This window comes from Panthera pardus, unplaced genomic scaffold, assembly GCF_024362965.1.
Source record: "Panthera pardus isolate Hobbes unplaced genomic scaffold, ASM2436296v1 HiC_scaffold_24, whole genome shotgun sequence".
NCBI classification, from domain to species: Eukaryota; Metazoa; Chordata; class Mammalia; order Carnivora; family Felidae; genus Panthera; species Panthera pardus.
The window spans coordinates 110791683-110804664 of record NW_026526810.1 but is presented as its reverse complement, the minus strand read 5'-3'; the positions used below and the strand labels follow the sequence as shown (position 1 = coordinate 110804664).

At 39.9% G+C, this 12982-nt stretch overlaps 1 protein-coding gene across 1 annotated transcript in view; it reads right to left on the bottom strand.

Annotated features, from left to right (window-relative positions):
* Positions 1–12696, bottom strand: part of DNAL1 (dynein axonemal light chain 1) — a 48024-nt gene extending 35328 nt beyond the window's left edge. Inside the window, exons 1-2 of the mRNA XM_019427090.2 lie at positions 12601–12696; positions 926–964 (exon numbers count right to left, since the gene is read on the bottom strand). Coding sequence (XP_019282635.1) covers positions 926–964; positions 12601–12603 — 42 coding nt within the window. The 5' untranslated portion in view covers positions 12604–12696. The remainder of the gene's footprint in view (positions 1–925; positions 965–12600) is intronic.
* Positions 12697–12982: the final 286 nt, after the last annotated feature.

The following is a 12982-nucleotide window of genomic DNA, read 5'->3' as shown; positions in this document are numbered from 1 at the left end:
TATAATGTTGAATTACAACTGTTCAACATTCTTTATAGAATGTTATATTCAAAATATTTATAGTTTATATTTAATGCATGTTTTTTACAATGCAGTTTCCTTTCTAATGTTAGCATCTGCTTTAGTATGTTTTCCAGCTTTATTGACATGTAAAATTGTATAAGTCTAAGGTGATGATTTGACACATGCATATATTGCAAAATGATTAACACAATAAGATTAGCTAACTCATCTATCACCTCACATAATTTTTTTTTAGTGCTGAGAACATTTAAGATCTATTCTCTTAGCAACTTTCAAGTATATAATACAATATTATTAACTACAGTCACCATGCTGTATATCAGATGCCTAGAACTTGTCTTATAACTTGAAGTTGTACCCTTTAACCAACATCTCCCCAAGTCCCCCACATGCCAATCTCCAGCAATCAACATTCGATTTTTTGTTTCTGTGCGTTCAGCTTTTTTAGATTTCACATGAGTGAGATCATAGAGTACGTCTTTCTCTGTCTAACTTATTTCACTTATCATAATGCACTCAAGGTCCATCCATGTTGTCATAAATGGCAGGATTTCCTTTTTTGTGGCTGAATAATATTCCATTCTGTATATATATACATTTTTAATCCATTTATCCACTGATAGACATTTAGGATACTGATAATGATATAACCCACTGATTTTAATCAGATTTTCCCAATTTTACTAGTATTCATTTATATATGAGTATAAATGCTTTTGTATGTGTGTATTAAGTGTATACAATTTTATCTGTGTAGGTTCATGTACCAACCCCCACAGTCAAAATAGCTAAATAGCTCCAGTACCACAAAGATTCCTTGTATTGAATGATCAGATTTAAATACCTATCCAAAAACTTTCCTTGTATGGTCTCTAGAAGAGGTAAAAATTCATATACTCACCCATCTGGCTAGAGCTTCTTTGATTGTTGTTGCTTTTGCCTTAAAAAGAGAAGAAACAAGAGTGTCTTTATTGGTATGATTTGTTGATTCAACTTTTATGCAGTAATTATTAGCCTTGGCATCTACTATTGAAAAGATTAACTTCTTTCTTTCAGACTTTATATGCAAACAAGCATGTTTTAATTTCCTGGAATCAGAATGATTTACTTAAATACCTTTCAGAGGTGCACCTGGGTGGCTCAGTCAGTTAAGCATCCAACTTCAGCTAAGGTCATGATCTCATGGTTTGTGGGTTCAAGCCTCACATTGGACTCTGTGCTGAAAGCTCAGAGACTGGAACCTGCTTCGAATTCTGTGTCTCCCTCTCTGTCTCTGTCTTTCCCCCACTTGCACGCATGCTCTCTCTCTCAAAAATAAATAAATAAACATTAAAAAAATAAATACTTCTCAGATAAATTAAGGAAATCATGGTGTAATACCCATATACTTCATTCCACTTGCTTTACAAAAAAGATATACCTTTTAACATTTGATATTAAAATATATCTTATTTCACTGATTCTAAGATCTACATCTTTTAAATTTTGATATCTTTGAAATTTGGATGCATTTTACAAACAGGAACAATTTACAATTACTGTGGCCAGGTGGCAGTGGTAAATATCTAGAAAAATATTAACCATTTTATTTCATATATTTATATTCCTTTTTATGTTTGCAGAGAATGATATATGATAAAAATTTACATGCCCAAATACAATTAAAAATTTTGTTTTAACGTTTATTTATTGATCTTTGAGAGAGAGACAGAGAGAGAGAGAGAGAGAGAGAGCACAAACAGGGGAGGGGCCAAGAGAGAGAGGGAGACACAGAAACTGAAGCAGGCTCCAGGCTCTGAACCGTCAGCACAAAGCCGGACAGGGGGCTCGAACTCACAAACTGTGAGATCACTACCTGAGCCGAAGTCAGATGCTTAACCAACTGAGCCACCCAGGTGCCCCCCAAATATATTTAAAAGAACTCTGTTAATAAGAACAAAATAAAAATTCTAAATGACAGGAAATTACCTGTCAGGGTTTAATTCCAATTTCTTATTTTTCTTTCTTAGAACATAAAATAATGTTGCACTTTATAATCAATAGTATCTCAGATTCAATTTAATATGACACAACTTTAAATGTGAGAAAAGGAAGACATCCTTTGAATTATTGCTAGAGTTAATTAAAAAAAGAACAAAACCCCAAACAATAACAAAAGGAAAAATGTTAAAGTATAGTTGACCCTTGCACAAGATGAGCATTAGGGACACCAACCTCTCTCCCCTGAACAGTCAAAAATCTGAGTATAACTTTTGACTCCCCCAAAACTTTACTAATAGCCTACTGTTGACCAGAAGCCTTACCAATAACATAAACAGTGGATTAACACATATTTTGTATGTCATATGTATTACATACTATATTCTGACAATAAAGTAAGCTAGAGAAAAGAAAATGTTATTAAGAAAATCATAGGGAAGAGGAAATACATTTATAGTACCACAGTGTATTTAACTGAAAATAATCTACCTAAGTGGACCAGTGCAGTGTTGCTCAACATGTATATCCTCACAATGGCATATACATGCCATTACGTCTAGAAAGTAAAGACATAGTAATAAATAGCCCTTGAGTTACAAAGTAAACTATAAATTAAAGTAAAACAAAAGACAAAAAATATTAAAATTTAAGGAATATAACATTTAAAAGGAGACTTACGGCTTCAAATACATTTATTTTTTTTTTCAAAATGTATATTTATTTTTGAGAGAGAGAGACAGAGCATGAATGGGGGAGGGGCAGAGAGAGAGAGACCACAGAATCCAAAGCAGGCTCCAGGCTCTGGGCTGTCAGCACAGAGCCCGACACAGGGCTCGAACTCATGAACGGTGAGTCAGACACTTAACCAACTGAGTCACCCAGGTGCCCTCAAATACATTTATTAAAATATAAGAGAAAACATTGAGGAGGGCACTTACTGGGATGAGCACTGGGTGTTGTATGTAAGCGATGAATCATGGGAATCTACCCCCAAGACCTAGAGCACACTGTAGACACTGTACGTTAGCCAATTTGCCAATAAATTATATTTTAAAAAATAAGAGAAAAATAAGAGACACAAAACAAATAAGCTAAGCATTCAAGACATTTCAATAAGCACATCATTGCAAACACAAAGAAAGCTGAAATAAATACAAAGGAAGAAGTTGATGAAAACAGACCAGAGGAAAAAAAAGATGGACATAACTAAAAGTTGGTTCCTAAATTTCTAGCAAGCCTAACTAAGAAAAAGACAGCTATAGAACAAAAATATAGAATCAGAGGAAATAATATAGATACCATAAAGATTTAAAAGTAAAATACTGGGGCGCTTGGGTGGCTCAGTCAGTTAAGCATCCAACCCTTGATAATGGCTCAAGTCACAATCTCATGGTTCGGTTCATGAGAAAGAGCCTGAGTCTGGCTCTGAACTGACAGTGCGGGGCTTGTTTGGGATTCTCTCTCCCTCTTTCTCTGCCCCTTCCCTGCTCACACACTTTCTCTCGCAAAATAAATAAATAAACATTAAAAAATAAATAAATAAGGGGTGCCTGCTCAGTCAGTTGAGCATCTGACTTTGGCTCAGGTCATGATCTCATGGTTTGTGAGTTCGAGCCCCACATCAGGCTCACTACTGTCAGCACAGAACCTACTTCAGATCCTCTGTCCCCCTGTCTCTACCCCTCCCCAGCTTGCACTCTCTCAAAAATAAACATTTTTAATAAACAATAAATAAATAAATAAATAAATAAATAAATAAAGTGAAAATAAAATTTTATAAGCAAATATGTGGTAATAAGTTTGAAAACCTAAACAAATAATGCATATTTAGAAAAAACACAAAAGTGCTGAACTGTCACAGGAAGAAATCAGAAAACCTGAATAGGCCAATAACTATTTTAAATGTTAAAAAGATAATCAGGGCACCTGGGTGGCTCAGTCGGTTAAGCGTCCAGCTTCGACTCAGGTCATGATCTCAGGGTTCATGAGTTCGAGTCCCGCATCAGGCTTTGTGCTGACAGCTCAGAGCCCAGAGCGTGCTTCAGATTCTGGGTCTCCCTTGCTCTCTACCCCTCTCCCATTTGCACTCTGTGTGTCTCTCCCTCTCCCTCTCTCTCTCTCTCTCTCTCTCTTTCTCTCAAAAATAAATAAACATTAAAAGAAATTAAAAAGAAAAAAAAAGATAATCAGAGGGGCACCTGGGTGGCTCAGTCGGTTAAGCACCCACCTTCGGCTCAGGTCAGGATCTCCCAGTTCACGAGTTCAAGCCCCGCATCAGGCTCTGCACTGACAGCTCAGAGCCTGGAGCTTGCTTCAGATTCTGTGTCTCCCTCCCTTTCTACCCCTCCCCTGATTGCGCTCTGTCTCTCTCACAAAAATAAATAAAAACATTAAAAAAAAATAAAAGATAATCAGAGATTTACCTTCATTCTCCTTTCCTAAAGCTCCAAGCCTAGATAATTTTACAAGTAAATTCTGCCAAGTTTTCAAGGAACAGATATTTTCTGTTATACAAGTTGTTTCAGAAACCAGAAAAAGAGGGAAAACTGCTAGTTTATTTTATGAGGCTAGAATAACCTTGATGCCATAACCAGATAAGGACTCATCTTCTCAGCATAGATTTGAAAATCCTAGATACAACAACAGATCTCCAAAGCCAATGGTGAATAATAATCGTGATCAAGAATGGCTAACCCCAGGAGCATAAGGATTGTTTAACAACAAAAAAGCCTATAAATATAATTTACTAAGAGTTAAAGGGAAATTCCCTATCTAATAAAAGCTACATACCAAAAACCTAAAGCAAATGCCATATTTTATGAAGAAATTCATTCATTTTAGCAAATATTTATTATCTACTATGTACCAAACATTCTTTTACATGCTTAGGACATATCAATGAACAAAACAAAGATTGCTGCTTTCCTGAAACTTACATCTATTGGCAGGAAACAGATGAAAAATAATATATTTAATAAATAAATTATATAGTATATTAGAAAGTGACAATTATTAAGGAAATTGGCTGCTTAACCAACTGAGACACCCAGGAGCCCCTAGAGTATGTTTATTTTAAATAAGATGGTTAAGGAGGATCACACTGGAAAGATCGAAAAGTATCTAATCAGAGGAGGGGTCCGAGATGGCAAAGCAGCATCAAAGTTCTCTGCTTCTCATCCCTGAAATGCAACTAGATCAGCATCAAACCACTTTGCACACCCAGAGAATTAATCTGAGGATTAACACAGCAATCTGCATAACTTAAGCCACAGAACTCGGCAGGTATTCGGGATGGAGAGGTGAACTGGGGAGAGAGAATCTGTGGAGGGTAGGGAGGGAGTGGTATTTGCGGAGAGAGGACAGAGAAAGGGGGGGGAGAGCGCAGGAAAAGCACTCCCCTTGAAAGTAACTGGAGAGAAAGAGAAAGAGTGAAAGCACCCACAAGTACCTAAACAAGAAAAGAAGAGGGAAGAGGGTTTCAATGTCATTAGGATTCTATAAACAGGGCAGAGTAGCATCAGAAATTCTGCAGCCCAATACCTGGAGGTGCTCTGGTGGGAAGGGCAAATCCCCAGAGGCAGGCAGCGAGGTCTGAGCAGTCCATGGGCCACACAGGGAGAAGTGGTTCCCCTGCTACCCTGCTAGGAGGGCATTTGGTAGAGGCCATGCAGTCTGCCCACAGGCAAAGGTCCCAGCAGACCCCGGAGGACACGACTGCTGGTATTGGAACAAAAATGCCAGAGTGTGGTGAAACCTGGTGTGGGTTGTGTGTTGTGATTTACCATAATCCCTGAAACACTGCCACTATGCCATCAGATGAACTTAGACTGGGGCAAGCCAGCATCCAGCCACAACCTCTCATCCTCTACAGCAGCATGATCACAAGGAATGTCCCCAGGGACAAGCAGGCATCCGGCCATTGCTCAGCAAGACCCTTCCTCAGAGGGTTGGAGCAGGTGTAAACAGCAGGGCCCTCAGAAGTGAGGGGTTTGGAAGCACAGCCCCATCTGAGATAAAATTCAGGAGGGAGGTGCCATCTAAGCTGATGGCTTGGACACAGACAGTGTAGAAATAGGGAGTGGATGGAAACCAGAAACAAAGAAGTTGTGCTTGATTGCCAGTAGGGTAGAGCAGAGTTCTGATAGTAGAGACTGAGAAGCTGGATGCCATTTTCACCTCTGACACATGCACACAAACACGTGCACGTGGGCCACACTGATCCGCTCCAGTAAGCTAAGCAGCGCCACCTAGCGGAGAACAGAGTCATTACACCACGACCTGTCCAACTGCACCAACCAAGCCCTAGAGAACCACCATAAGTCTCCACCTGATTAGCATACAGACTATAAAGTGCTTCATAGTTTGACTTCTAGGGGAAACCAGATGTAATTTCATTCAGAATTCATTCTGTTCACTGGTCCATCTATTTGGGTTTTTTTTGTTTGTTTGTTTTGTGTTTTTTCTTTTCTTTTCTTATTCTTGGATACAGAAAGAGAAAAAAAATATTTTTATTTTCCATTGTTATATAATTAAAAAAATTTTTTACTACATTTTTTGGAAATTTATTTTTTTATTCTATTTTACCTTCTCCAATTCATTTCATTGTATTTTATTGTATACCTTTTTTAAATTTTTAAATGATTTCTTACTTTTTTCTTTTTCTTTTTCTTTTCTTTTCTTTCCTTTTTTCTCTATGAAATTAAGCTTCTTTCAAGGATCTAGGATCAGCATGTCAAACATACCTAGGATCTAGCTTCCTTTATTTGATTTTTTGGTATTGTTTCTAATCTTTTTAATTTTAATTTTTTATTTTATTAATTCTTTTTCTTCCTCCAAAATGACAAAACTAATTAACCCCAAAAGAAAGAACAGGAAGAAATGACAGTCAGGGACTTATCAACACAGATATAAGCAAGATGTCTGAACTAGAATTAGGAGTCATGATAATAAGAATACCAGCTGGGGTTGAAAAAAAGCATAGAATCCCTTTCTGCAGAGATGAAAGAAGCAAAATCTAGTCAGAATGAAATTAAAAATTCTATAACAGAGATGCAATCTCAAATGGTTGCCATGGCTGCAAGGATGGATGAAGCAGAGCAGCGAATCAGTGACATAGAAGACAAAATTATGGAGAATAATGAAGCAGAAAGAAGAGAGAAACTAAGGCAAAAGAGCACGATATAAGATTTAGAGAACTCAATGACTCACTAAAAAGAAATAACATCCAAATCATAGGAATCCCAGAAGATGAAGAGAGAGAAAAAGGGGTAGAAGGTTTACGTGAGCAAATCATAGCAGAAAACTTTCCTAACCTGGGGATAGACACAGACATTAAAATCCAAGAAGCACAGAGAACTCCCATTAGATTCAACGAAAAGGCATATCATCAACAAGGCATATCATAGTCAAATTCACAAAATACACAGATAAGGAAAGAATTATGAAAGCAGCAAGGGGAAAAAAGTCCTTAACCTATAAGGGAAGACAGATCAGGTTCACAGCAGACCTATCCACAGAAATTTGGCAGGCCAGAAAGGAGTGGCAGGATATATACAATATGCTGAATCAGAAAAATATGCAGACAAGAGTTCTTTATCCAGACAGGCTGTCATTCAAAATAGAAGGAGAAATAAAGAGTTTCACAGACAAACAAAAACTAAAGGAGTTTATGACCACTAAACTGGCCCTGCAAGGAATTTTACGGAGGACTCTCTGAGAGGAGAAAAGACAAAACAAAACAAAAAAGACCAAAAGCAACAAAGACTAGAAAGGACCAGAGACCACCACCAGAAACTCCAACTCTATAGGCAACGCAATGGCAATAAATTAATATCTTTCAGTACTCACTCTAAATGTCAATGGTCTAAATGCTCCAATCAAAAGATATAGTGTAAGAGAATGGATAAGAAAACAAGATCTGTCTATATGCTGTTTACAAGAGACCCATTTTAGACCTAAAGACACTTTCAGATTGAAAGCAAGGGGATTGAGGGGTACCTGGGTGGCTCAGTCAGTTAAGCGTCCGACGTCGGCTCAGGTCATGATCTCACAATTTGTGAGTTCAAGCCCCACTTCAGGCTCTGCGCTGACAGCTCAGAGCCTGGAGCCTGCTTAGGATTCTGTGTCTCATTCTCTCTCTGCCCCTCCCCCACTTGTGCTCTGTCTTTCTCTGTCTCTCAAAAAAAATGTAAAAAAAAATTTTTTTTTAATAAAATAAATAAGATATTTTAGGGGCTCTTGGGTGGCTCAGTTGGTTAAGCATCCAACTCTTGATTTCAGCTAAGGTCATGATCTCACAGATAGTGAGATCAAGTACCAAGTCGGGCTCTGCACTGACAGCTCAGAGCCTGCTTGGGATTCTCTCTCTCCCTCTCTCTCACTGCCCCTCCCCTGCTTATGCTGTCTCTCTCAAAATAAATAAGTAAATTTTTTTTAAAAAGATATTTTGGGGCACCTGGGTGGCTCAGTTGGTTAAGCATCCGACTTTGGCTCAGATCATGATCTCACAGCTCATGGGTTCAGGCCCCTGGTCAGGCTCTGTGCTAACGGCTCAGAGCCTGGAGGCTGCTTCAGATTCAGTCTAGGTATCTCTCTGCCCCTCCCCTACTTGCGCACTGCATCTATCTCTCAAATATAAATAAACATTTAAAAATTTTTAAAATAAATAAACTTTTAAAAAAGTATATTTTGGGGCACCTAGGTGGCTCAGTTGGTTAAGCTTCCGAATTCATCTCATGTCAGGATCTCCCAGTTTGCAGGTTCAAGCTCCACGTTGGGCTCTGTGCTGACAGCCCAGAGCCTGGAGCCTGCTTTGGAGTCTGTGTCTTCCACTCCCTCTACCCACCCCCCCCCACCCCCCGCCAACTCATGCTCAGTCTCTCTCTCTCTCTCTCTCTCTTTCAAAAATGAATAATAATTTTTAAAAAGTTTTTTAAAAATGGTTATTTTTAAAAAGTATTCTCTTTAAGATTCCGATTCCAACATATCAAAGATACCTACTATCATTCCTACTGTTTAACATGGTATAAGAGATCTTGGTCAATGTTATAATAAAATACAAATTACAATGATTAAAAGGAGGAAATAAAACTCACTATTGGCAGATGATCATCTACATTGAAAACAGTAGAATTGACAAATATTAGAACAAATGGAGTTCAGTAAGTGAAGAACACTACTGAGAAAGTTAAGAGAAAAGTTGTGAGAAGATATTTTCAATATAAAACCAACAAAAGACTAATATCTAGAATGTAGGAGAAGCTCCTAAAATTCAGAAACAAAAAGGAAAATTAGAAAAATTTTACAAAAAATATACACAGAATTCACAGAAACTGAAATCCAAATGACTAACAATATCATGAGGTATTCAAACTCACTGAAAATCAGAGAAATGCAGAATAAAACAATGCGATACTAAAATACATCCTCAGCTTGGCAAAAGTTAGAAATTTGGTGAGAAAGTAGAACTCTCATGCATTGCTAAAGGAGGTAAAAACTAACAGAGCCAAGGGTGCCTGGCTGGATCAGTCCGCAAAGCATGCAGCTGTCAATCTCAGGGTGTGAGTTCAAGACCCACATTGGGGTAGAGCTTACTTAAAAAACAAACCAAACTAGCAGAGCCATTATGGAAAGTAATCCGACAGTGCCTAAGGAAATTAAATATGCACAGGCCCTCTGACTCTGAAATCCCACTCCTGGGTACATTTCCCAGAGAGATCCTTACATGGGCCCATGAAAAAAACACACAGAAGAATAGTTTCAAGTTGGAAGCAATCTAGTAGTCTACAAATTGGTTTATAAGGTCACTAATTCCTCTACAGATTGCAGGAGTCAAAAACAGAAATGCCTAAAGGACCAGTGGATAATGGATAAATGGGTAAAAGTGGCCATATAAAGATGTTAACCTTTACTCTAGTTCTAGAAAACAACTGGCAGGTGGGACTTGATTTACCCTAGTATCACACTTCTTCAAATATTAAAACTCCATTATTGAAAATAACACCCACGGGGTGCTTCGGTGGCTGATTCGGTTAAGTGTCAGACTCTTGATTTCAGTTCAGGTCATGATCTCATGGTTAGCGAGATCGAGCCCTGTGCCAGGCTCTGTGCTGATGGCGCAGAGCCTGCTTAGGATTCTCTCTCCCTCTCTCTCTGCCCCTCCCCTGCTCACTCACTCTCTCAAATAAACATTTTTTTAAAAACCACCCTTATTTGGGGGCACCTGGGTGGCTCAGTCAGTTAAACATCCGACTTTAGTCCAGGTCATGATCTCATGGTTCATGAGTTCGAGCCCCATGTGGGGCTCTGTGTTGACAGCTCAAAGCCTGGAGCCTCTTTGGATTCTGTGTCTCCGTCTCTCTCTGTTCCTTCCCTGCCTGTGCTCTCTCTGTCTCTCAAAAATAAGTAAACATTAAAAAGTTTTAAAGAAAAAACACCCTTATTTTATGTACCAGTAAGAGAGAAAAGATGTTGCCAGGGCTCCTGAGTGGCTCAGTCGGGTGAGTGACAGGCTCTTGATTTCGGCTCAGGTCATGATCCCAGAGTAGTGGGATCAAGCCCCAGGTTGGGCTCCATGCTCAGCTCAGCTCAGCTTAATATTCTCTCTCTCTCCCTCTGCCCCTCTCCTCTACTCTCTTTCTATAAATAAATAAATTAAATTAATAAATAAATAAAAGATGTTGCCAATTATATGACACCACCATATTTTAGTAATACAAAAATGGGTGTAAAAATGTATCCAATGGGGAAATATGATATTTCTGATTTTTGAGAGAGGCCATAAATCTGGGTTTTGATGTGAAATATGATCATTTAAAGACATTGGAAGCTAGTGTTTTTTAATTAAAAAACCATGTGGGCCTGATTTCTGGAGGGCTCTAGAACCACCAGCTTCCAGTCTCAGCTAGCTTCCTGATTCTCTATTTGAAGCTTTTCAATAATTCTCATGGTACATGCTTTCAGAATTAGTTAGAGCGGATTATTTCTTCACCTGAACATAAACCTAGGTTCCACGGGTGCCTGAGTGGCTCAGTCCATTAAGTGTCAGACTTCAGCTCAGGTCATGATCTTGTGGTTTGTGAGTTCGAGTCCCACATCGGACTCTGCACTGGTGGTGTGGAGCCTGATTAGGATTCTCTCTCTTTCTCTCTCTCAAAATAAGTAAACTTAAAACAAAACAAAAACCTAGGTTCCAGAACTTTTTACTCTCTTTGGCAGTGGTTTTCAGCTACATGTCTGTGGAATAAAGTAAGGAAAGCACAGAGAAAACTACTTTTAAAAGAGTAGTATTTAATCTTGTGGTTGAGGGCAGGCATGAATTCGTTATCATTTCAATTTCCTGGGCTCAATCTCTCCCCACTTAAACAGCACTGGAATCACAAAAAGAAGACAACTAATTAAGGATGCCCGGGTGGCTCAGTCTAAGCATGAACTTCATCTCAGGTCACTCAGGTCATGATCTTACAGTTCGGGAGTCATAGTTCGGGAGTTCAAGCCCTGCCTTGCAAGGGCTCTGTGCTGACAGCGCAGAGCCTGGAGCCTGCTTGGAGTGCTGTGTCTCCTTCTCTCTCTGCCCCTCCCCTGCCCCTGTTAACACTCGGTGTCTCTCTCTCTCTCTCTCTCAAAAATAAATAAACATTGAAAATAAAAAAGAAGACAACTAATTATACTTATTCTTCATAAACATCTCCATCTGGCAGGACAATCACATACATTGCTAAACAGCTCTGACTGGGTCTGTAACCAACCAACAACATTCCTTTTCAAACTACTAGCTGGATCTACCAAATCTGTAAGCAAAACAGTGCATACTTTAAGTAGGAGTTGAGGAACATCAGTAGGTAAAATCACTACTTCGGAAAGAGCTTTGATTGGATAGACCACTGATAGATTTCAAATCCAAGGTAGCGGTATTTCTCTAAATGGGATGGGAAACCCTCCAATTTTAGAATCACTTGAGGTGCACTGTTGAAATGGACATTCCCGAACCCCATCATATTAAAAATTCATAACGTGCATTCCAACAAGCTCAATCTTGGGCCGCCTATACTTATGCGTACTTCAATTTGAGAAACGCTATCCTAATATATTCTATCAGAGTGGGCTTTACAATGCTACCTAACAACTGCACTTACAGTCATTCAGAGGGCAACTTGGGCACATCACAGGTTAGGAATACTGCTGCACTCGGTGTTACACACATTCCTCTCATAACTAGCTCCCCGCGCCCCGTCTCGCCAGAGAGAAAATTACTTCTATGCACAGAAAAATCCTTATTCACACAGTCTGCCTTCCATCACCTTTCCCACTCTCATCCGCTCTTTTTCGAGCATTTCCTGTCCTTTGCCCTCCTTTTCTCTGTCAGAGTCCGACCATATTAACCCAACCTGCAATCCGCCCCAGGCCGCCCTCACCCCAGACCACCCGGTGGCAGGGCTTCTCTTTTGCCTCAGGCCTCTGATTCCTGAGCTAGCTTAGCGTCGGTTACCGGCTTCCTTCCGCTGATCGAGGACCCCCTCACCCTTAACACGCCACAGTCACCCTTTTCCACTTCCAATCCCTTCTCCTCTTTGGCTACGAGGCCTAGAGGGTACTCACCATTCCGGCCGTTGCTACTGTCACTGCTCTGGTTGCTAGGGCCCGCCGAGGTCAGTGCGCGTGCGCACTTCTCGGAACCCTCCGCCGATCCCAACCCTGGCAGCGGTACTTTCTCCCCGCCCCCCCACGGTGGCGTGAGCGGGGCATTGTGGGATGGCGCGGCGGCCGCTTCGGTCCTCCCGCAGGGCTGCAGCTCGCCTCCCGGTCGCTGTGGTGGGGCTGCTGGTGGCATGCGGGACGTGAGAGCTTAACGGCGCAGAGTGGTCCAGAGATGCTTTTTGCCGAAAGCAATTTCAGCTAATCTGAAGTGATGTACCTGCCTAAGTTTAAAACTTTAAAACCTTGCCATAAAATTCCCTTCCCCTGCAGATTGCCCCTCGCA